Below are 24,568 nucleotides of genomic sequence, written 5' to 3'. Positions count from 1 at the left end.
TCCCGAGGGGCGCAGGCGGCTCCCGGCAGCTGGCTGAGGGAGCCCAGCCCAGGCCGGGCCGAGGGCCGCCGCCCGCCTCCCGCCGGCCCCCAGAGGCGCTCTGCCCGCCGGCCGGCCGGTGACTTTCAAACGCCTCACCCGCCCCTGTTCGCCTCATGCGCCCGTCGGACAGCGCGGCGCTCTGCCGCCGGGCGGGGCGGGCCGAGGCTGTACAACCAGGGCCGGGGAGTACTTCCCCTCCTCCTCCCTCCTCCTCTTCCTCCTCCTCCTCCTCCTCCCTCCCGCTCTTCCTGCGCGGCGGCCTGCCATGGAGCCGGCTCGCTGCCGCCCGGCCACTACCGGCCGGGGCCGGAGGGGCCGGGCTTGCCTGCCGACGCGGTGGAGGACTCGGCCCGCGCCCCACAGCCCCGCCGCGCCACACAGGCACCCCGGCGCGGCACCGCAGCCCGGCCCGCGCACGCCTGGGCGGCGGGATCCGGGCCGCCCTCTAGGCGGAAGGATACGGGGAGGAGCCTGCGGCGCGGTCCGCCGGGGCGCTGAGTCCTGTTGCCGGGTGACGGAGCGGCCGGCCCCCCTCCCTTCCCGTGGCGCTGGGAGCCGCCGCTGCCGCCGCCGGTTTACGTAACACCTCCCAGGGCAGGTCCCGGCTCCGTCCCGCCCGCCTCACTCGGGGACGGCAGCAGCGGGACGGAGTCCGCCGCCTCCTCCGGCTGCCAGAGGCCCCAGGGCCCCGCTCTGCGCCGCCACGGCAGGTAAATACCCGCCGCGGGCCCGGGGAGCAGAGGGAGGGGCAGGGCTGGAGGGAGGGCGGCTGCCGCCCTCCCCGTGGCAACGGGAGGACGGAGCCGGGAGGCAGCGGCAGCCACCGCACAGCCCACCCCCCCCTATCCCCCCCACCCCCCTTCCTTCCCGCCTCTGCTCTGAGCGACGGGCGGACTCGACCTCCGGGGAGCGCCGGGCCGGCGGCTCGGGGCCCGGCCGAGGAGGCCCGCGCCGGCCCGCTCATCTCTCCCCTCCGCTAACAGCCCGTGAAGAGGAGGAGTTGCGGGGCCGGGCCTGGCCGGCGCTGGGGGGACGGTTTCCCGGGACGGCGCGTCCCGCTTCTTGGCGGCGCCTGCCGCAGCGCGGCGGGAGCGTGCCGGGGAGGCCGGGGGCTGGGCCGGCGGGAGAGCGGAGGAAGCGCGGCGACGGGGGGAGAGGGGCCGGGGAGGGGGTGACAGGGAGCGCGAGGGGCCGGGCGGGGGGGCTGGCCGCAGGCCGGCGGCGAGGCAGGGCTCGGGGGCGGGGCCGGGGGCCCGGCCGGGGTGCCCCCGTCCGAGCGCCAGCCTGGGAGCGGAGCCTTCCCGGCCTCCCCCCCCTCCCCCCCTGCTCCTCCATCCCGGCCCGGCCCCTGGGCTCCCGGCGCCAGGTGAGCGGCTTGCCCGGGGGGTCGGGGGCAGGCGCCGGCCTGGGGTGGGAGCCGGGGCTCTGGGCCTTCGGGCCGGGTCACGCCCGGGAGGAGAGGAGGAGGGAGGCGAAGGCGGCCCCAGCACCCACCCGCCGCGGGTGCCGGCCTGCGCCCATGTCACCCGCCGCAGTGGAAGGGAGAGCGGAGGATGCGGCGCTTCGGGTCAGGGTAGCGCCAACCTGAGCCGGGCGGCCCCTTCCCTGCCCAGCCTGACCGTGGGGCTGAAGTGACAGGGCTTCCCGCACCCCCCGGGCTGCTGCCATGCTCCGCTGGTGCGCGGGTATGGCTCACGCCGTGACCTTTCATCCTGTGCGTAATTATACAAAGCGCAGACAGCGGCTGGTGACCGGTGAGGAGGAGCTGGGAGACGGGTCTAAATGCCTCGGATTGGGGTAGATGGAATCCGCCACTGGCTTAGCTGCGGCGTTCCGGGGTTACCCTGGGGCCCGATCTGGTGGGACTCGCTCCCCTCCTTTTTTTTTTTCCTTTTTTTTTCTTTTTTCTTTTTTTCTTTTTAACAGCATTGTCCTTTAGGGGCCTATGGAAGGCAAAAGGCGGATAGAAAGGCTAGGGCTGCTGCTGTTTCAGGAGGAGGAGCTGGGCTGATAGGAGACTGACGGGAGCCGCATCCTATGGCCGCTCGGAGCTGCGCGCCGCCTGGGCGGGCGCGGCAGGGCCGCAGCCTCTCGTAGGCAGTGGGCGGGGGGGGGGGGGACGGGGACACGACAAGGTTTGGCGAAGGTTACAGCTGAATGCAGAAGTGACACAAACTGACACTTCGTTCCAGCAAACTCCTTTCTATCTTACTGCCGTGTCGTCTCGATTAAAAGTATACGTTTATTAAGTCGTGCTATTAAACTTTGAGGAAAAGCAAATGTGGGGTGTTTTTTTCTCTTTTGTCTTTGTTTTAATTACTCATTGCAGTACCTGATACTGATCTGAAGGGTGAAAATAGTAGGATTTGCTTATCCTTTCAAATAAAAGGCATGCCTGTGGTCCGATGTTTTCTGTATATAAGTAGTCCGGGTTGTAGTTTATAGGCCTTGGGATCAGAGGACACTGTGGTATGAGTAGTTGATTTTCCTCTTGCAAACCCTTTTAAACGTTTAGGATTTTACCCTTCTGTGGCACACCGTGTATTACTTATGTGTTCCAGGAATGAGGAGGAAATCGGGGATCAGATTTAGTTTCATAGCTGTCAAAAGTGAGCTCGTGATGATTCAGTAGATAATTGTGTAAAACAAACTACTTCACTGCAGTGCTTAAAACCCAAGTATTGCAGGCTCCTCACAATCCATGGGAGTCTGAAATTGACATTTTTCTTTATTGTTGAAGACAGAAATATACTTTATGAATGTAAATGACATGGAACTTGATTGTTACTTGACATGTAACTGTACAGATTTTATTTTGTACTAATCCTCCATCTGCTGTTTCTTGTCAGTATGGATACGCTAAAGTGGTAGTGTACAATCCCTCCCTTCTGATCAATAAAGCATATTGTATGGGTATCAAAGTCTTCTATTTCGATCATTGAGATAGAAGAGGAAATCTGGGTAACTTGAATAAAATCAGTAGTACGCTATATATTTGTAGTGTTTTACTCATTTTCAAAGACTAGGAATTTTAGGGGAAATCCTGATTTGTACACTCCATTGAAAGCATCAGCAGTTTATATCTCTGCCGTATTCTGCTTAGCAGGTATTGCCATATGTACAGTAACATAACTTTGTAAGTTCATTTGTTCTGTGCACCGTGGGGGCAGTGATTCTTTGAGACCACAGTTTCTGCAAATTTGGATTGGGTACATGGCCCTCTGGCTTTTCGGCTCATCGGCAGGGGATTCGGAGGGAAAGGAAGGAGACCCAAGAGGAAAAATTGGAGGCCTTGGACTTCTCTTGTTATCTTAATATGCCTATTTCATAGTCTGCATTCCCCACTGTTGTTGCTATTCGTTATTCTTCCAAGTAAGAGAAATTCCATAGGGGTGAAATGATGTCAGCATTTTCCTTTGCTTGTTTGCTAGAGGAAGGTCTGGATGCCTCTCTTAAATTCATTTTTTGTCCTTCCTGAGCATCTTGTTTCTAGGTGAATAGGGGGAATGAAGTAAGCAGAGAGGATGGCTTTATGCCTAACAGGTGAATTTTCTGTGGGATTTTATTGTGTTTTAGGCATAGTGCTGTAGAGTCAGAATAGACCTTCTATCTGCTTAGCTAGAATCCTAGCAAAATCATCTACCAGTTTGCTGCTTCTTTAAGCTTTGCGTAAGCAGCATACAAAATTTGTAATGATGGATGTTGAAAGTACTATGCGTTAAATATTTTCTTAAAAGCCATCTGAATGTTAATGTGTTCAAAATAAGAAATTTTAGCACTTTTTTTGTTGTTGTTTTTTTTTAATCTGGTTTTATTTTGCAGCTTCTGAAAGACCCTTATTTCTTGTTATTCCATTGCAGCTTGTTTTCTTCTTTATTAAGACATGCATTCATGGCATAGGTTTCATACCTATCTGGTAGACTGATAATGTGAAGCCTCTAAAATCATATAATGGTAGGAACAACCAATAGCTAATAACTAAAAATAATAATTTATTCCTAGAATAAGATGAGTAAGAATGTCTGGTAAAGCAGAATGTGATGAATAGAGCAAGAACTTAGAATTCCTGTAGGCTGAGAGAGGTAACAGGAACTCTCCAAGTTATCTGCACTGCTAGTGGAGCTTGGAATACAAATGATCTTGTAGAAGCTATTTAATATGCTCTGTTTATTGGGATAATTTCTTCTGTATTGTGGAACAGAGATTGGAATCCTTCATTTAGTCCAAGAACAGTGACAGGCTGGTTAGGTAATTTGTAAATGTAATTAAAGAAACAAGTTGTTGTGTTGTGTTCATACCCCCAACCCGGCTCCAAGATTTTTTTCTGGGTAGAGTAAATTTCATTATAAAAATGTTTGATTGGATATTTGAATGCTCAGTTGCATTTCAGTACGCAGACAAGAAGGAAACTGGCTAATAGGAAGGAGAAGTATAGAGTATTTTCATAATTTAAAAATAATTTACCAGATTTTTATAGGCAGAAATATCAGATAACTGCAGAACTGTCAGAGTATTTTAGTAGAAAAATATCGAGGTGAGCTAGTTAAAATATTTTTGCTGAAAAGCATCATGTTCTACTTTCCCGAAAGTTGGTTGGGTGCATGTGGATGCTGAGAGTTTGTGTATTTTATTGGGCCACGGTGGTGGTTGAGGTGGTGGTGGTTGGGGAAGGGTTGACTAGTTTGAACATTCAGCACAAAGATTTTTATTTCACAGACTTCTTACTAGAAGTTGTTCCTCTGGCTTTATTGGAAGCTACTGAATATATTTAAATTTTAATCTGCCGTTTCCTTTATAATCTCACATGCAAGTGTTTGGATTTACCTGTATAAAACTACTCATTGTTTCTGCATCATCTGAATTCTGTTCATAACTTGGCTTCTGCATATCCACTTTGGTATCTGTCTTTTCAAGTGATTTATTTCTAAGGCAGTAGTGTGGAAATTTCGATTATAAAGGATTTTAAATGATTTTTCACAGTTGTGATATTACATGTAATAGATGAATTGTGTCCTCCCAGGTTTGTGCATAGTCAGTGCTCAGGCTGGCTGTAACAATTTTTATTTTCAATATAATTTGGGGAATGTTTAAATTTCTCTTTTTCACTTCACTGAGGCAGAAGTTTCAAGTATGTGGTCCATGCTAATTTTACTTTTGGCTGTAACTTTCTAGGCCTTATTCTAGAAAGGATTGCACATGAAAACTTATATCTGCAAAAAACCTTGTTAATAAATAAAAATAAATTGTTACAGGGTTCATACCGGGATAGTTCTGTATTCTTGTTGTTGCTTTTAAAAATCTTTCCCTAGTTACTATCAAATTTATATAAGGAACAAGGTCTGCTGCATAGAATACTGGACTGGGATTGAAGACACCTGCACTGTTCTGTTGGCTCTGTCAGTCACTGAATTCAAGCAAATCGTTTTTGTCTTAATGTGCCTGTATTTAAGATGCTGTATGGAAAGGAGGAGCTTTTATGCCTTTTATATGTTATTAAGTTGTGTGAGAGTTGTTTGTTCTTGTTATGGTTTGGTTAGGTGAACCAGCTTGGTTGTAGAATTCTGAAGGGAGTCATAGTTCCATTGCAGACAAGGTTTTGCATGTGTATAGACCACGGAATAAAGTACAGAGAGAGAAAGAGAGTAAGAGGCTAGGAGTAGCTGAAGACCAGAGGAAGTAAAGCAACTTTTCGTAAGATTATATAGATTTAACATCAGAACAGGAGAGTTCACTTGCAAGATATATATGCTCTCTAAGGTTATTCCAGGTAGCGTTAGTTTAGTCAGGACCTAGACGGAGATAATAATAAAACATACACAGAGTGATTAAGGAAATTATTCTGGTTGTTTAGCTTGTCATATGTGCTTTTTAAGAAAATAATGTGTTTTATTAGCCTAAAGAAAAAAGGCTGCTTGAAGCATTACTAATGAACAAATCAGTAATGCGTATTGCTGCTATTGCATGAGTAATTAAATCTCTCTAAATCCTTGCAACTCTGTAGTCTGTTATTACAAACTTGAAATAAATTTGAAGACTCAGTGGCCGAGTGGGAGTGCAACATTAAAACTGCATTGAATTCGGGAAACTGGAGCATCTTGAAAGAAACAGCCAGCTTCCAGTGATTTGTCTGATTGATAACTTTACTCACAAACCTTCAGGAAAAACTACTGTTTCATGATATTTTAATTCTGGCTGAAGTTTTTGAGCTAATGACTATTACTAATTAGCTAAAGGTTGTGGTTGAGTGAATTTCTATTCTCCTGGTTTTGTCTTCTGGGGTAGAAGTTCACTCTGCTGCTTATTTCACTTAACAGTGAAATTGAATTACCTATAGTAATTTTTGCTTTATTGAATTTTTTATAGCTGCTTTGCTGGGAGTCATGTTGAATTGTGTGGGGTGACACGAGAGTTTTAAAATACTTCTGCAAGTTCAGATATTAGTCTAATTTTCATATGTATATAATTTTTTTACCAGCTTCTCTCTAAACAGGATATCAGCTTGAGAGAAACCTCAGGGTTCCAGTTTTTAGTAACTTTGTTCTTGAGTTGTGAAAGAAATGCCTTGGTTAACAGTAGAGTAACTTCCTTGAAGAGAAGTAATATAGTGCTGACCTGCTGTTTTTGTAAGAGGTTTTCTGGTGGTGATAGCTAAATATTTTGCATTTTAGTAAAGTAAGATTTCCAGCTGTCATTTGAAGTAGAAAACAGCAAATTTGTTATTTTAAGAGCAATATTAACCTGTCTTACCTGTTCAGTTTGTAAACTTTTTTATTTTTTAAATAAGCAGTAGCATTTTTAAGCAACATACTTAATCATGAAAGTGGAGATACTATAGGGCAACAGACATCACAAATGTTTGTATGGAAAAAGAAGGAAGACAGAGTTGTTTTCCTGGTGGTCTTACAACATTAACTGAATGCACTCAAATGCTAAAATGTATATTCTCTCATGTGAATTGTTACTGTGTTCTGTTACTCCTGCTTCTGATCTCAATTTCATAAATACATACAATTTCATGTACCAGCACTTTGGTTAAAAATTAGATGCAGGAAAAAAGCTTTTGAAACAATTTCCTTTGTAGGTCTGCCGTAGTTTCTTTGCTGCAATGTTGGTATCTTTTCTGCTGGTTAAGTCATGGAGCTTGCAAATTCAACTTTTCAGAACTCTTTGCGATTACTGAGCCTCTTGTGGCTGACACATATTGTACACTTTTACACGGTTATTAATGAAGACATTGACTATATGTGACTTCCTACTGAATTTATGATAACATCTTTTTCTTTTTATGAAAAGAGCTGTTGAAGAGATTATATAGTTAGGCAATAGTTATGTTTGGTTTTAAGCCCTTCGTGAGACTATTTTAAGCTTTTCTAAAAGGTAGTAATTACCTCCTTGAATCACAGACCAAGTATAGAAAACTTCAATAGTAAGCATTCAGAGAAGACCTTCATACAAATTAAAGACATTAATAAAACAAAGTAAAGTATATCGTGTGGTCATTAACTAGTTAAATGTTTATATACAGCTGGATTATTAACTTTGAAAGTATAAATAGCTGGAGAAATACCATAGCCTTCAAATGGGCAGTGGTTATTGGATCTTTGGAATTCATAATTCATCTCCTTTTCCCTCCTCAACTGAAAGATGCAATGTATGCCTAAGAATAAATTGTGTATTAATTAAAATAAATCCTATATGGTTGCACTAAAGGAGTGGCCATGGGGCTGCTTGGTGCTGCACTAGCACTCCAGCTGGTGTGAAGAGCACTGAACATGTTACCAGGGTGGTCTCACTGGTGGCCCCACATGGGGGGTGATTCCTTTTGGTGGCTGCCTGTGCCCTAGAGGGGGCTGGCAACACCTGCTGGGGCATGCTGCTGTCTGTGTCTGCGCACTTGAGAAGTCGGGGAGCTGGAGGCAAGTCTATTTTAATGTATGCACACATAACTTAGTGCTCAGGCTTCCAAGCCATTGCCATCTTGCTTGGGAAGGGAGTTCAAACACAGGCAAATAGTTGTTAGTAACAGGTAGTTTGAACTGCTCTAAAAGTTGAGTACATCAAAGACATCAGGAGGGGCAGGAAGGAGACGGATCAGAATAGTCGAGAGCATATATCTGGTCTTTCCGTTACTTTGCATCCTCTGTTGCACTGTTAAACCCTGTGTATATTCTAGGTGATAGAAGGATTAGTAGATATAGTGAGACACAAGTAGTAGAAAGCTTACAGATCTTACGTGCCAAAAGGCCAGAAGGTAAATGTTTCAGTGAGTTTAAAATGTGTGCAGCCTTTGTGATTCGTTTTTGGTTTTTAATTCCATTTATGTTTCCTTAAATCTGAGAAAGTGTTATAAGTGTGATGATGGTAATCAGTGATGTGTGATCCGTTGCTTGTGTACAAAGTAAAAGATACAGCTTTTGATAAATAGCATCAGTGTGAAGATTCTAATGGGACTGAACAAAAAAGAGTGTAACTGTCTCTTCTTTGAAGTTACAGCTAGACAAGTATTTCTCCCCAGGACCTCTCGGGCCCTGTAGCAGTCCATTCAGGCAATCCCTGTGTGTAATAGACTTGAGGTAAAAGGAGGAGAGTGAGGTGTTTGTCAGTGGCTTTGCTTTAGTACGCTGGTTAAGATCTGCAGTTTTAAATTGAAAAACTTAAATCATACTAATGTCTTCAATGGTAAAAAGAAATGTAACAGAACAGTCTTAAACCTGATGTCAGTGATACTGAATACACCAATGGTTGGGGAGTACTGTAAAGTATGAACTGAAGTGATGCCTACATTTTTGAGGTGTACATGTGGTGCCTTCTGCATCGGCGCTCATGTTTTCTCTTGGCTTCTCCACACTTTGGTGATCCATGATGTTCTAGGCTGGTTACTGTGCAACATCTGCATACCAAGCTCATCTGCAACCATCTCTCATACCAAGCTTGAAGGGAGCAGTAATTTCTTTGTCATTTTCAGGCTACTGTTCTGGTAGGATTCTGTTTGTTTTGAGGGTTAATATGCTGAATGATATAAACATGGGATACTGTGGCATGGGTCAGTAGGGAATTTCTGCAAAAATGTTGGAAGTACCTATCATATCTGTTGAAGCACCTGGATTGGCTTCCACACTTGAAGTTGCCAAGAATAATGGTGGTAAGAAAGACTTGCATCTGAGTTAGCTAAAATGTAGCCTCTGAACTGTGCCCTCCTGATGTTTTCTTGTTACACTTAAGTGGATCTAACAATGGGCCACTACGGAAAGGGGCAACCCCACTTCCTCTCTTATGCCAGATGTAGAAATTTTGTGGTAGTGGAGTGAGTTGATTGCTTACTTGTATTTTTTTGAAGGCTGGCCCACCAAAAATGAATTTTTTGCATTGAGAACAGTCAGATCCAGATTGTCCTGCAACCATACAGTGAATGGGTTAATTAGAAGGACAAAAAGGTGAGAATGCCAGGAAGGGATGAGGAGAAAAACCAGTAAAACATGCAGTCTCAGTGGCAATATGCGGTTGTAGTGCAGTTTGTGTTATGCTGACTAGCCTTTGAGTCAGCCACACAGGTTTCACTGTCAAGATGCTGCTGCTGATGTCGTTCTCCTAAAAAGTACTGCTGGTACAAACCCCATCAATTCTGTTTTTTACAAACTGCTACTTGTGCTGGCAATAGTAGTACTTCAAATTTTGTTTGTTATATGCAGCATTGTTTATAGTTAATTTTAAATGTGAAAATATTTACTTAAATTCCTTGTTATTAGATGCTGATTTGTAATTTCAGAATTATAAAAAATTACCATATTTCTAAGTTATGTGATGTGTGTATATTTGTCTTATTTCAGATAAGGTTAAAATAAAAAAAGTGGTAGAGGACTAAACTTTAGTTCAAACACCAGTTTTAAAGAAACTTGAAATTTAGTTCAAAATCTAGTCTGGGCAGTAACAAACTAAACTGATAAAAAATTTTCTCATGGCAGTTTATATTCATCATTTTTTAAGTATAAATGGAATTATTAGAACTATATTGGTAGCTGGATAACCTAGTTTGGTCAAATTCTTACTAAAATAATGTAAATTTTGCCATTGTTAATGGCAGCTGGGCATTTGAAATTAGCGAAGCAGTATTTCACTCCTCTAAATTCAGACAGTCTATAAATATCTTATATCTTTAAATGTATTAAATCTCATCAATGCTTGAAGGTGTTTTTAACAGTTGTAAGCCCCTTCTAATACTGAAATTTTTGAAGACACAATGTTTTGGGGTGGAGGGGCTGCAGGTTACAAGTGAGCTGTACTTACCCTTACCTGGTACAACTACACAACAAACTGATACCAGAAATTGTTTTATTTGTCAGGTTTTATTTTGTCAGGAATGCTCTGGGCTCCCGTATATTAATTTAAATGGAAGTGGTGGCTACATGCTGCATAATGAAGCGCTTGATTCTGGTTACTTTTATGCATCTTTAATATTGAGTCTTGACTTCCTGAAGCAGTTTCCTGAGTAATGCTATGAAATAACAGTGCTTATGTCTTGAAGATAAAATTTACTTCCTCAATTACCAAGACACCTATTGAACCATGATCTGCAAAACTTGTCAACTATTAGGGCTTATTAATTAAATTTTTAAGTCAGGTTACGTGTAGTGAAGAACCACTTCCTAAATGTCCTCTATATGGAGATGCTTCTTTACAAGTCTGCTATATGTAATAGGAACCCTTTCAGAAAAGCCTATGTATGAAGCCACTTTCAGACCTTCTTACAATTCTGTAAGGTGATGAAGTTTTGTTGTGTGGTGAATGTAGTATGCTATGACTATTCTTCACAGTGTTTGTTGGTTTTGCTGCTGGGTCGTGCTTTTTCCTCTTTCCATCTTGCCTTTTTTTTTTTTTTTTTTTTTTTTTTTGTAACTTACAAGTTGTACATCTTCCATCTTATATTACGTGTTTGTTTTAAGAATGTGGGGAATGTTCAGATTACTGAGAATTTGAGGTGTTGCATATGCAGCTGAACCCCTAGTGCAGGTGCTGCACCTGCTAATTCTGCAGTCCATTAACAATTGTTTCTCATAGTTCAGTTTTTGCTCTCTTGACAGGACTGATGTTCTTGCTTCTTGTAACAAAGTTCATATCGTTAATAATGTGCAGCCCTGTGAGTGGATCGGCTAATTGAACTCCTCCAGCTACTGGTTTTTGAAATGTTGTTCTTGTGTTACAGTGAACATAAATGTTTTATAGGAACAGCTGTACTGGTTCAGACAAAGGCTTTGTCAAATCTGGTACTTGTCTGCAACAGCATCTGTAAGTGAGCTTTTAAGGACAAAAAAGAATAGGGAGAGCGTATGTGATACCTCTCCTGAATAGTCCTTCAGCCTCACACCGTTTTCAGTCTAGGGTATTCCTGAACCTGTTGTGGTTTGTCTAGTTGGAAACTCTCCAGGGATCTCATGTTCAATTCCCTTTGAAACCCATCTAATTTTTGTTGGGTGGGTTTTTTTTTTGGAGTCATCACTATCTTTTGGCAAGGAATTTCTAGTAGCTGTTGTGTAAAGTACTGTACATAGTTCTTATTAATATTGAAAAAAAAACCCAACTGACAAACATTGAACAGTTAATCTCTATCCATGGAGAGGCATGTCTTCTTTGATATTGTAGGTCCAAGGTTGTATGTTATGTATGATATAAATGCAAACAATTAATTTAGTGAAGCAGCGTGACTTTGGTTTTTTCTGTGATTTGCTCTTTAGACTACTGCTGGGTTTGAGTTTCATGAAGTATCTATCATGCTACTTAGGAAACAGATCCTGGGATCAATAGTCAACTCAGAACTCATTGTTCTATGTATTCATAGCATGAGGTTATTATTCTCCCTGTGTCTCATTTCAAGTTTACCGATACTGAATTTTGTTTGTCTTTTTATTGCCCAGTCTGGTTTCATAAGGTCCTTCTTTGTATTTGCTATCCCTGATAGCTTGCTGTCATTTGGTAGCTTCTTAACTTTGTCACCCATGTTATCTTCCAGGTTGCTTACAAATTTGTTAAGCAGTGCAAGTCCCAATGCAGAAACCTAAGAATTGTACTGCTGACTCCCTTGGTGTCATCTTGCTTATACCTCCCTTCTTTTTCTTTGCTAACCTAAGTGAATGAGGCTTATATGGTAGCTCATGAATCCTTTGAGTAATTCCATTAAGCTTTTATACAGATTAGCAGCTTCAGATTTTCATTTGGATAAGTGTTATGAAAATAAGCTTGCAGATTTACAAGAGAAAAAATCCTGCAGTAACACCCACACACTGGTTTCTGCCTCCTCTGTGTGTTCTCTGACTTGACTTGAGTTATGCTAGAACTCTAGCATAAGCCCAGCCTTGTTAGACACCAGTCAACTTTAAAACATATATCCGTTACAAATGAGATTCTGTTACTCTTGCACTTCCCAATAATACTTATTAAAAAAGGAAGTTCTATGTATATCTAAAAGTTAATTCACGGGTCTGCTTTTATGCTTCAGTCTGCTTTTAGTGTTCCTTGTTTTGATTCCAGCCAGGTGTTTTAATCTGTTTCTCATGGCGTGGCACTGCTTTTGAAGCTTTTTGGCAGAAGTTGTCCAGACTGAGATGGAGGCAGAGGTTTGTTTATAGTATAGGCATTATCTTTTTTGTTTGTTTGTTTTGTGATAGTATTTCAGGGCCTAGGTCATGAATCAAGTCCCTGGTCTGCTGTTTGTTGTACAATAACATCAAACATCACCAAGCATAAAAAAGCTGTCCTTGCTTTGAAGACTGTGCAGCCAAATTTCTTAGGTTATTGATGAATGTGATAAAAAAATAACAAACTCCTTTACTTCTGAATTCACATGTCTTTTAAATGCCATGTGAAATTTATTAAGGACACAGATGCCATTGTTTGCTGGACTTTAAATAGGCTTTGTTTCTGGGCTTTGACAGTGCCCTCCCCAGTGTGTGGCTGTTTAGTTTGTATGTTAAGGATTTGTTTAGATTTTTCACTGAAAGAAACAAAAGAAATGATGGTAAAATTGCTGATTCCTCTGTAATATACAAGAACAATTTTGGACTTCTGTTAACATCATATTATGTGACCATGCTTTTGATTATCTGTCTTCTAGAGGGGACTGAAATTTACTGAAGTGGATATGTGATTTCAGTATTCTATTGAGCAAACTTGATAAATTTTTAACTGTGATTTCTACTAATTAAGATTTGCATATTTTTCTACATGTAATGTCAGGGAGAGGAAGGATTGTTTGCTTATAAGACAACCAATCTGGGAAAAAATAACTACTTCTAAAAAACTTTGTCCTGGTTAAAAAATGGGGACACACATCACACATCCACATTATAAAAAAAAAAAAAAAAAAGAAAGAATTCTATGATCTTTTTTTTTTTTTTTTCCTCTGTGCATTGATAAATTGTCATACATTGTCAAAGACCATAGCAGGGAAAAAAACTTATTGAAAATGAGAGGTGGTAATTGTAAACTATGTAATGTACTGGCATATTTCAAAGAATAATAGAGGAAACTTTGTATAAAACAGCAGTCATAACTATTGTGTGAGAATGTGTTTTGTCTAATTGCTAACATATAGCAGCAGGCAGAGTGAAGCACTGGAAATACACGTTATCCCTTTTGGGAATGGAAGGAAGCAAAAAGGTAGCATCTGTAGCTTTTTCCAAGAGATTGGCTTCTCTGTAGTAGAGGTATCAAAATGTGTTCTAGAGTGACTGTAGGGCTTGAGAGTTTTTATTTGCAGATTATACAAATAAATAAATAAATAAATAATTCAATACATCAGTTTTCAACTTCCTCCAATATGTAGAACTTGTGATTTTTCTTTTCCGCTGAGAGTGTAGACCCCAGTGTAGTGAATTTAAGCCTGCAGACAATTTGCTTCCTTTTTAAGTTACCTTTTTATGATCTCCAAGAACAATTCTGTGAACCTTAAGTTTACCTAAAAAGGACAATAGTAAGGGATATGGTTTTTACTCTCCTATTACAATATTTTCTGTTACTTCAAGAGCTGATAGTAGGTATATCTTTAAGAAAGCTTGAAAGTTGTTAAAGCATTAAATCTACTTATTTTTTGTCAGTTACAAAAAAAATGTTCAGAACCTTGTTGTGTGGATGCATAATTTTCAGAGGCCTTTTGGTGCTGATAATACAGATGAGGTTACCTTAGATTAATTCACTGGGTTTTGTGGTTTGCCTTTGGTCAATGGTTTCCAAGATTAGAAACAACTGGAAAAAAGGCCTTCCTTTTAAGCCCCTTAAAAGAAACTTCTTTTTTATATGAAGGGGAATTACAGAGAAAAAAAGCTGTTGAAGTTGAAATATCTTGCCTGGCATGGGCTTTTAGTCAATCTACCCTTTCTGTTGATAATCTGATAAGAACAGTTATATATGCTAGCACTTTCTTGGTGGGCTTGTGTCAAGCTTCATTGAAGAGTGACTTAATTACATCCTTTTAGTGCGCTTGCTGGTAATCTTTGTGTAATTTTACACTATCATGCTGTAGTCGTGTAGATAATACGGTTACAGGAACATGTTTGTGTGGCTCTCGTGATTGTACTACCAAAACTTTTTTTTTTATTTTGTAAATTATTTTATGTATTTGATGTGACAATAGTTGTATTCCATTTCACTTAAGGAGAAGACCAGGATTATTTAATTTTCAGAAGAGGTCACTTACCCTGCGAAACCGACTCTGTTGCAGGGAATGCCCTGGAGTGTTCCAGCTTCAGTTTCTGTACATTGATCCTTCTTTTTGTTTCTTGCTATAGATTATTTAACGTTGCTTTTCCTTAGCTAGATGTCAGGAGACTAAAACTCCATTATTTTCATCTGCTATTTTATGTCAAAAGAATGTTTAGTGACTATCACACTTGAGTAGAATATTGAGAAAGAGTATCTTTTCTGAGATGGTCTAAATTGTAAAAATCTGAGTATTGTGTTCTCATTCCTTTACAAGACACCTCAGTAAATTGGCTCTTGTGCCTCTAGTGGTTAGGCTGTTGACAGGTTATCAAAAAGTGACCTTGCTGCGGTCATTGATTAGTATTACAAAAACTGAGATTACTTAAAAGGAAAAATTCTACAAGGAAGTAGAGTAAGTAGAAATTATTTTGAAAGTATTTAATGTATTTTTTACTTTAGGATTTTTAAGTAATCTTATTTTGTAGTTCCCATTGTAAGGCATGTCCTCCATCATTATTTTATAGCTGGAAATGGAGAATTCTTTCCAACTTGGTGGTTAAAATAACTAGCATTGCACTAATTACTTAGGCTGTATTGTAGTCTCCCTGTTCAGATTAGCCATGGTCATTGTGAGGGTGGAGAAAGTTATATTAAACAAGACAGTGTGAAAAAGATTAAAAAGGAATGATAATTTATTTTTCAGAAAATGTTATCTCTAAAATCAAGCTTCACATCTGTTGGCAGAAATGTTCACCCTTTGAGTGACTTGTATTAATTTGATATGGAAGGCCACTCCCTAGTACTGGGATGGGAAAATAATCAGTTTGCATGAAATTTTGTTAATTCGAATTCATAATGGAAATATGTTTAAGACTTTCTGTAAAATGAAGTACTTGAGATGGTCTTAAAATGAGAAGTCTCAGGTATTATTTCAGAATTTTTTTCAGCTTTCCAGTCTTCATATCACTTATGTATTTTGAAACTTTTTAAAAAAAGTTAAAGTAGGTAATTAAATATGGTATTTGAAAAAGCTGGACTGTAATATTTGAAGATCATAGAAATTTCTTTGTTTTCTCATTTCTTAATTCCTATGATAACCTGTCTCGCTCTTGCTGTTTCTCCCTTCTCCTCATCTAAAAAAGGCAAGACGTGCTTTAACTGGTCAGCCAAAGTCAATCAGGTTTTGTCAGCATAGGTCTTAAGAACTGAATATCTCAGATGCCTCATGAAAATAAGTGTTAAGGTAGAAGAGAGGGGCCACATTATCACCTCATTCAGGGACAGGCTGAAGCGTAACTTCAGTTCTTACTAGGTGCTAAGGATCTAAAACATGTGTCTAAGTAAGTTCTGATTGAGGTGACTCAGTATCCAGAAGCCCTTTGCTTTGCTGTATCATAGAATCTGAATGGTTTGGGTTGGGAGGAACCTTCAAAGATCACCTAGTCCAAACACCCTACTATGGGCAGGGACATCTTTCACTAGATCAGGTTGCTCAAAGCCCTGTCCAGTGTGACCTTGAACACTTCAAACAGGTCATCTGCAACTCCTCTGGACAAGCTGTTCCAGTGTCTCACACCCTCATTGTAAAAAATGTCTTCTTTCTCTGCAATCTAAATATACTGCCTTTCAGTTTAAAACTATTGTCCCTTGTCCTGTTGCTACAGGCCCTTGTAAAAAGTTTGTCCCCATCTTTTTTTATAAGATCCCTTTAAGTACTGGAAAGCCACAGTCTCTCCAGAGCCTTCTGTTCTTCAGGTTGAACAACCCCTTCTCTCTCAACTGTTCTTCATAGAAGAGGTATTCCATCCCTCTGATTATTTTTGTGGCCCTCCACTGGATCTGCTCTAACAGGTCCATGTGTTCCTTGCACTGAGGACCCCAGGGCTGAACGCAGTACTCCAGGTGGGGTCTCACCAGAGCAGAGTGAAGGGGGAGAATCACCTCCCTGGACCTGCTGGCCACGCTTCTTTTGATGCAGCCCCGGGTGCTGTTGACTTTCTGGGCTGCAGGTGCACACTGCTGGGCCATGTTGAGCTTCTCATCCACCAACACTCCCAAGTGTTTCTCCTCAGGGCTGCCCTCAATCCATTCTCTGCCCAGGCTGTATTTGTGCTTGGGATTGCCCTGACCCACGCACAGGACCTTGCACTTGGCCTTGCTGAACTTCATGAAGTTTGCATGGGCCCACCTCCCAAGCCTGTCAAGGTCCATCTGGATGGCAGCCCTTCTCTCCAGCATGTTGACTACTGCACCACTCAACTTGGTGTTGTTGGAAAAGTTGCTGAGAGTGCGCTCAATCCTGCTGTCTTACGTTGCTGGCAAAGATGTTGAACAGCACTGGGACCAGTGCTGACCCCTGAGGAATGCCACTTCTTACCAGTCTCCACTTGGACATCGAGCCACTGACCACAACTCTGAGTGTAACCATCCAGCCAATTCCTTATCCACCAAGTGGTCCCTCCATCAAATCCATGTCTCCAGTTTGGAGACAGGGATGTCATGTGCGACAGTGTCAAATGCTTTGCACAAATCCAGACAGATGACATCAGCTGTCTTTCCTCATCTGTTAACACTGTGACCCCATCATAGAAGGCCACCAATTTTGTCAGGCTTTATTTGTCCTTAGTGAAGCGATGTTGGCTGTCATGAATCACCTCCTTATATCCCATGTGTCTTAGCATAGTTTCTAGGAGGAAACATGATCTTCTCGTTCAATGCCAGGTACAGAGGTGAGACTGACTGGCCTGTGATTCCCTGGGTCTTCCTTTTCACACCTTTTTTAAAAATGAGGGTTATGTTTCCCCTTTTCCAGTCAGTGGGAATTTCACTGGACTCCCACAACTTCTCAAATATGATGGATGGTGGCTTAGCAACTTTGCCTGGAGTTTCCTCAGGACCTGCGCATGTGTCTCATCAGGTCCCATCGACTTGTGCGCCTTCAGGTTCCTTAGACATTCTCAAACCTGATCTCCTACAGTGGGCAGTTCTTCATTCTCCCAGTCCCTGCCTTTGCCTTCTGCAACTTGGATGGTGTGGCTGGAGCACTTGCTGGTGAAGACTGAGGCACAGAAGTTGTGGAGTATCTTACACTTCTCCATGTCCTGGATAACCAGGTCTCCTGCTTCTTTCTGGAGAGAGCCCATGTTTTTCCTAGTCTTCCTTTATCACTGACAAATGTATAGAAGCTTTTCTTGTTTTCCTTGATGTCCCTGGCCAGATGTAATTCTACTGGGGCTTTAGCTTTCCTAATGTGATCCCTGGCTGCTGGAACAATTTCTCAATATTCCTCCCAGGCTGCCCGTCGTTGCTTCCACCCTGTGTAGGCTTCCTTTTTGTGTATGAGTTTGTCCAGGAGCTCCTTGTTCATCCATGCAGGCCTCCTGGTGTTTTTGCCTGCTGCCGCCTTTGTTGGGATTCATCATTCTTGAGCTTGGAGGAGGTGATCCGTGAATATTAACCAGCTTTCTTAGGCCCCTCTTCCCTCCATCCTTCTGTCCCATGGTACTCTACCAGGCAGATCCCTGAAGAGGCCAAGGTCTACTCTCCTGAAGTCCAGGGTAGCAAGCTTGCTGTACAACCTCCTTGATGCCTAAGGGTCTTGAACTCCACCGTTTCATGGCCACTGCAGCCAAGGCTGCCCTTGAGCTTCTCATTCCCCAGCAGCCCCTGCTTGTTGGTGGGAACAAGGTGCAGCACTGCACCTCTCTTTGTTGGCTCCTCTAGCACTTGGAGAAGGAACCGCCTGGATTGCTTATGCCCTGCTGTGTTGTTCCTCCATCAGGGTGATTGATGTCCCCCATGAGGACCAGGGCTTGTGAACGTGAGGGTGCTCCTGTCTGTCTATAGAGGGCCTGATCTGCTTGGTCTTCCTGGTCAGGTAGCCTATGGCAGACCCCCACTATAATGTCACCTGTCCCTGTCCTCCCTTTGATCCTCACCTGTAAGCTCTTGGTTGGCTCCTGATCCACCCCAGGTGGAGCTGCACGCACTCCAGCTGGTCATTGACATAGGGGGTGACACTGCCTCCTTGTCTCCCATGCCTGTATCCTTCCATCCCAACACTTCGGTTATGGGAACCATCCCACTGTCTCTCTGTGGTATCAGTAAGACACCCGTCCTGCAGGCATGTGCATGTCTCTAACTCTTGGTTATTCCCCATGCTACATGTGTTTGCATAGAAGCATTTAAGTTGGGCCCCCAATGAAGCTGACCTACCCACTGGAGTGGCTGGAATTCCTTTGTGCTGCGTGGGCTTCAGGTGCTCTCCTGCTGAGCAGTGATCCTTCTCCTGGCTCTGTGCATCTGTTCCTGGCACACAGCATATAGTTCAGATAGTTGTAGTAGGTGGTGTCTGTTTTGAGTGTGTTGGCCATCTTGCAGTGGGGTTGAAACAAAAGAGTAGATTTTGTTTAGATCCTTTAGTCTTTGTTTTCTTTCATTGAAGGGATATTTCCTGCTAGGATTTGAGCTTTGTTTTCTCTTGCTGAGAAGCTGGAGAGGACAGAAGGCCTACACAAATGCCAGACTGACATGTGGTTGTTTGGCAGACCAGTTCAAAAATGCCTTTTTTGGACTGCATTCTTCTGGGTTAGAGGGCAGAATGCCTACATGTGTGGTGCTTGCACCTTCTGCTCCTTACTTAGCAAGATTGATTTGGGATTGTGGATGGTGCAAGTCTTAGGATGGTTTGTCTGTTTTAGGGTATGGTTTAGAATGTAAGTTCTCAGGTAAGACTAGTGTATGCTTTCTGTGAAGAGGGTTAAATGTTAATTCTGGCACTGATAAATTCTATTCTGCTCAAATTTTGGAAGTTATTCCAGAGATTTATATTTTTGTGAGGACAGATTTTGGATGACAAAATACTTTGTTGTCCTGAGAAAACAAACAACCTCAAACCCCATGCCTGAAGATAGCAACTATTTTGTGGTAGGATTTATGAGACTTCGGGCCAGGTAAATTTCGTAAGTGAGTTGTTTTATAAAGAAGACACCTTTTTCTATTCCAAAACCAGAAATCACTGCAAAACAATAGGATTATATTGTGCTTTAGTGATACAAAATATACGGTCAGTCTTTATGCAAACTAACATAGATTGATTGATTGTTTCTCAAAGTGGATTTTTTTTCAGCTGATAATGAAAGTGACAGAATCCCAGCTTTCCCATAAAGCTAAATCAAGCATATATTTCAATCAACGGATTAGTTGTGAAGTCTTTAATGAAAGAGTCTCTCTTCCTGTTTTAAAAAGTACCTTTTCTAAGAGTCACCTTTAAACTTGGAATTACTCCTGTTACCTTTCAAAATGACACTGAATAGGTATACTATATATGTGGAGTAAGCAGTATGTAAATGACTGCTCTCTACATTGGGTGGTTTTTTTCACTGTTTAATATTACTCATTTATGGATACATATTATCACAACTTATCATTTTTTCCTCTTTATAGGTCCTGCTGGGGACTTGCATCTGGCCTCAATGTGAAATTAAGGTAGAAAAACACATCTACATATGTGTTTGCTGTTAGGATTTAGTTTATTCACTGGTCATGCCTGAAGAGTGATGTTCGTCTCTAGACGGCTAACTGCCAGGAAACATAAATGATTGTCGTAGAAGTCAAGCCTCTCTCCTATTTACTGGAGTGAAAATCACCTCCAGATATCGACGGAATATCAACTACAGAAAATGCTTCACGTTATAAGGATGCCAACCACCTAGATTCATGCGCCCTATCTGTACAGTTGTTGTGGATGGTTTGCCATCTGAAAGCTCCTCAAGCTCTTATCCAGGCCCTGTATCTGTTTCTGAAATGTCTCTGCTACATGCTTTGGGTCCAGTGCAGACCTGGCTGGGACAAGAGCTAGAGAAGTGTGGCATTGATGCCATGATTTATACTCGGTATGTCCTCAGTCTTCTGCTGCATGATAGCTATGACTACGACCTGCAGGAACAGGTATTTACATATTTTAGATGTTGTCCAGTGAAAGTGAGTTTTTGTATCGGTTATGTTTTGTGTATTTATCCATGGGTATGGCTCAGATGGGGGGGTGTTATCTTTCCGTGTGTGGGTGGAAGGGGGGTATAAACCACATTGGAATTAAATTTGCTGGGTGTACTGACATTAATGTAGTTAGTTTGCTGTATGAGCAATTAAATTAAAATGTTCATGTTGCTACAATTGATTTCAGAACTAACAGCACTGGCATGTTCTGTATCGTAAATGCAGACCTTCAGTACTCGTGATTACAAGGTTATTTGAATATTGGAACATTAGTAAACTAATGTAATTCTTATAAACTGTGTCAAATTGGCCTGCTTCTCCCCATCACTTCTCATGGACTTAATCTTCTGCTGTTTTCAGTAAAGAATAAAAAAAGCCCCACCCTTTTTCTTTTTTGTTTTGTTAGTATTTAAAATACACTATTGCATTATATTATTCATCTCTTCTAAAAGAACGTTCATGCTAAATCCTGATAAAAGACATGCAAAAGAGTTGTGGAACAGTGAGTTGCTATACATGACTGAAGCTCAAAAAGGGCAGGGGAAATAAAGTTGAAGCTATGTATCAGATAGGCACAACACTTACTGTTTCCGTGTGCCTTTATTGTTGTGGATTTTATATGTCACTGCAACGTACTTTTCAGTCCTGAGTTCACCTCATTTGTGTTTTTGGTTTTTGTCTTTCTTTTAATTACTCTGCATCATCAACCTGTATCAAAATACTTTTAGTAATGGAGGTTTCTGGATATAGGACTCAGGGAAGTTCTGGTGTTTTCAAGAAGGGATGAGGATGCTGCTGACCATAGACTTCATCTTATAAGGTGGCTGTGATTTACAGTGGGAAGAAAGGAAAGCAAATAGCACTTATTTGATGGCTTAATTATTAGTTCTTTTTTGTTGCTGCTGTTTTGATTATACTTCACACATTGCTACCCATATATACTTCACACATTGCTTCAGAACTTCCACTTGTTTCTAGTGTACTTTTTTTAAAAAAACAGCAAGAGCAGGGCAGAGTATTGTGGGATAGATGTAAATGTAGTGGAAGCAGAAAAAAGTTCATGTCAGATGCTGCCAGTTTCTGAACTCTTAGCAACCATAACTGTGCATAAAAGCTTTCATGCTTCTGTTGTACAAAACAGAAAACTTTATGCCCAACACTATTTTTTGTTTTTAAGTTTACTTGGCAGCAGTGAAACTCACCAGGAACAACCTCATGATTAATAAAAATAATAATAAATAAAAACGCCACCACTGTAAGTATTCTTCAGTACCTTAATAGTGAACTTACTTAGGCCTTGATTGGATGAGAATAGCTGTATTTTAGAAGGGGACAGAATAAAGTTCCAAACCTGTTTGAGAGGAGGACGTGGGGCAAGAACAGAAAAAAGAAACCAAGTGAACCCACACCAGAATTTGAGGCGCTTCATAGATAGCTCTGTGGCCTTGGAGAAAAATGAATGTTTCTTTTCAGTCCATTTTAGAGCATAGTCATAACTGAAGTCACTACTGTGATGATTTGACTGAAGTGCCAAAACTAGGTTTCTTTTTATCAGGCTTTGCAAGAAGCAAAGTAACTATATTATGAAAACCTCATTCAGTTTATTTCTCATTTTGATACCTTAACTGGGTGCTTTGTGGGTTGATAGCAGAGCTTTAAGGAATGTGTCTGTTCTTTTTCCAAGTTGATTATCTGAACCTAATGAGCCAAAGAGAATACCACATGCTGACAGGGTAGCCAAAACCTGTGTTGCTGAGCGGGTGCTGTAGTACAAACGTACAGAATGTCTTCTGAACAACATTGAGATTTGAAGAAGCTGGATGTTTTCCACCTCTTCCAATTTGATCCTGCTTATAACATACTTTTATTGCAATTATTCACTTCAATAATTGTGTTCTGAGTGTTGAGACCTAATATCAATTTAATTTTGTGATGATATTCTGTAATAATGATTGGATGCATGTGTTATGAAATACACTGCGACCTAATTCCTTTTTCAAATAGCTTGGTCTTTCAAGACTGCAAATACAAATTTCTTACACAGGTAATTGATGAAATCTTAAAACACATGTGCTTGTTATTCTGTTTATTTATTTTATTGCCTACTGGTTATTTGTATGACCTGGTATTTTAAAATTAATTTTGGTTTAAGTCATTCAGAAACAAGAGAATCTGTACTCTAAAGCATATGTTTGCATATAAGCAGTTTCAATCCAGTTTTGGTGGTAGGTACATTAAGACAAAGGAGCAAAAAAAGTACTATGGTGTTGTCTACAAATAGAAGTCGGGGAAGAGTACAGCAATTAAACATTTAAATGATAAATAATTTAAGAGTAAAATACTGAGAGTTGCTGAGCTCCCTTAATTCAGATAAATGGCCATGGAAGAGTTGGTTCTTGGCATCTCAGGAATTTTTTCTCCCATATGATTCCTTTGATTCTTGAGACAGGTGACAGAATTTCCAGGGAAGGAACTCTTCTCTATAGTGGGTTTATTGCAGTGATTTTTCCCCAACTTAGACGACAGCTACAAAGAGGATGGAGGCTTTCTCTTCACAAGGAGCCACATGGAGAAGACAAAGGACAATGGGTAGAAGTTGCACTGGTACACTTCTAATCTCAATGTGCGAGAGGTTTTTTTTTTTTCTTTAATAGTAGGAACACTTACTTGCTGGAACAACCTCCTTAGGAACGTGGTAAAGTCCCTATTGCTGGAGGTTTTCAAGATGCAGTTGAACGTGGTGCTAGATAATCTTATCTAGGCTCCGTTTTCCTTGAAAGGGTGAACCAGATGATTCCCCAACCAGGCCCTTTCCTACCTGGGCTGTTCTAAGATGCTTTGCTTCTAGAACTCTGTTTCTGCAGGGAGTGATTAGCCATCATTTCTTCCCAAAAATACAGCAATGACTTTTGTTTTGAACAGGTTAGATGAAATGTATGGTCTTTGAACGCCCAGAATGGGATTACACATATGAACAATACTAAATGAATTGCAATGTGTTTTTTTGGGGGGTAGGTGTGGTGAAGAGGATAAATTTAGGCAGTCTTAATCTTACAGCTACTGTAAAAATAGTCTTCATTAGAAATGTTGTAAACTGAAGTTAAGACGGACATTAAGATCTTTCCACCTTAGAATGTTGATGACAGTATTAGCACTGGTTTAGTTGCTTCAGGTAGCTTCCTTCCATGCTTTCTTTATTATATAGTTTTCTGGTGTCATCAACTGTAGCAAGGAGATGGAACTCTGAAGTCCTGGAGTGAGGTTCTGTCCGGTAAGTACAGAATGATATAAAATAAAAAATGAGTAAAAAATCATCCCCAACCTTACTAGGCATACCTAGTTATTTAAAATGTTACTGTGTTTATCAGTCGTTTCAGCTTACGTTTAAAATAGGTATCTCAAAAGAATACAGAAGTCTTGATTAACTAGGTCTTCAGGGTTATTTTTGAGAATAAGCAGGATGTTCCCATCTGATTTGTAAGTAATATATAAATATGTTAGAATATTATTTATGTATTTCTATTTTACTACTGCAGACTTCTGTGGGTTTGGTCCCTTGACCTCTTTTCAGTATTACCTGTCTCTGTATAGTGAGGTAGTTTGATATGTGGAAAGAAGAGAAAATGTGTTTGGGGTTATTTTTTTGTTTTGTTTTGTTTTTTCGTTTTGTTTTGAGTTCTTTTTGGTATGAGTGTTTTTCTGGAGTCTTTTTTTGTTGTGGTTTGTTGAGGTTTTGTTACTGTTAATTCCATGCCTTGCCCAATTAGAGTGGTCTCCGTTGGGTATCATATGGATGCAGGCTCAATATTGGAAAATGATAGACCAATAAGTCGTGAGT

The 24,568-nt window shown here is 41.4% G+C and overlaps 1 protein-coding gene across 4 annotated transcripts in view; it reads left to right on the top strand.

The window, feature by feature from the left end:
* The first annotated feature begins 582 nt into the window (after positions 1–582).
* The window catches only part of KIAA0232, an 80,105-nt gene continuing 56,119 nt past the window's right edge, over positions 583–24,568 (top strand). The window contains exons 1-2 of one of the 4 annotated variants that reach the window (XM_080373378.1): positions 583–752; positions 20,179–20,682. In XM_080373378.1, coding sequence (XP_080229504.1) covers positions 20,452–20,682 — 231 coding nt within the window. In that variant the 5' untranslated portion in view covers positions 583–752; positions 20,179–20,451. Of the gene's footprint in view, positions 753–20,178; positions 20,683–23,935; positions 24,002–24,568 lie in introns of those variants that run through there. The other 3 variants (XM_080373379.1, XM_080373381.1, XM_080373380.1) reach the window with 3 other exon arrangements.

Source organism: Falco punctatus (assembly GCF_963210335.1).
Source record: "Falco punctatus genome assembly, chromosome: 1".
NCBI classification, from domain to species: domain Eukaryota; kingdom Metazoa; phylum Chordata; class Aves; order Falconiformes; family Falconidae; genus Falco; species Falco punctatus.
This window is presented reverse-complemented; position numbering and strand designations above follow the sequence as displayed.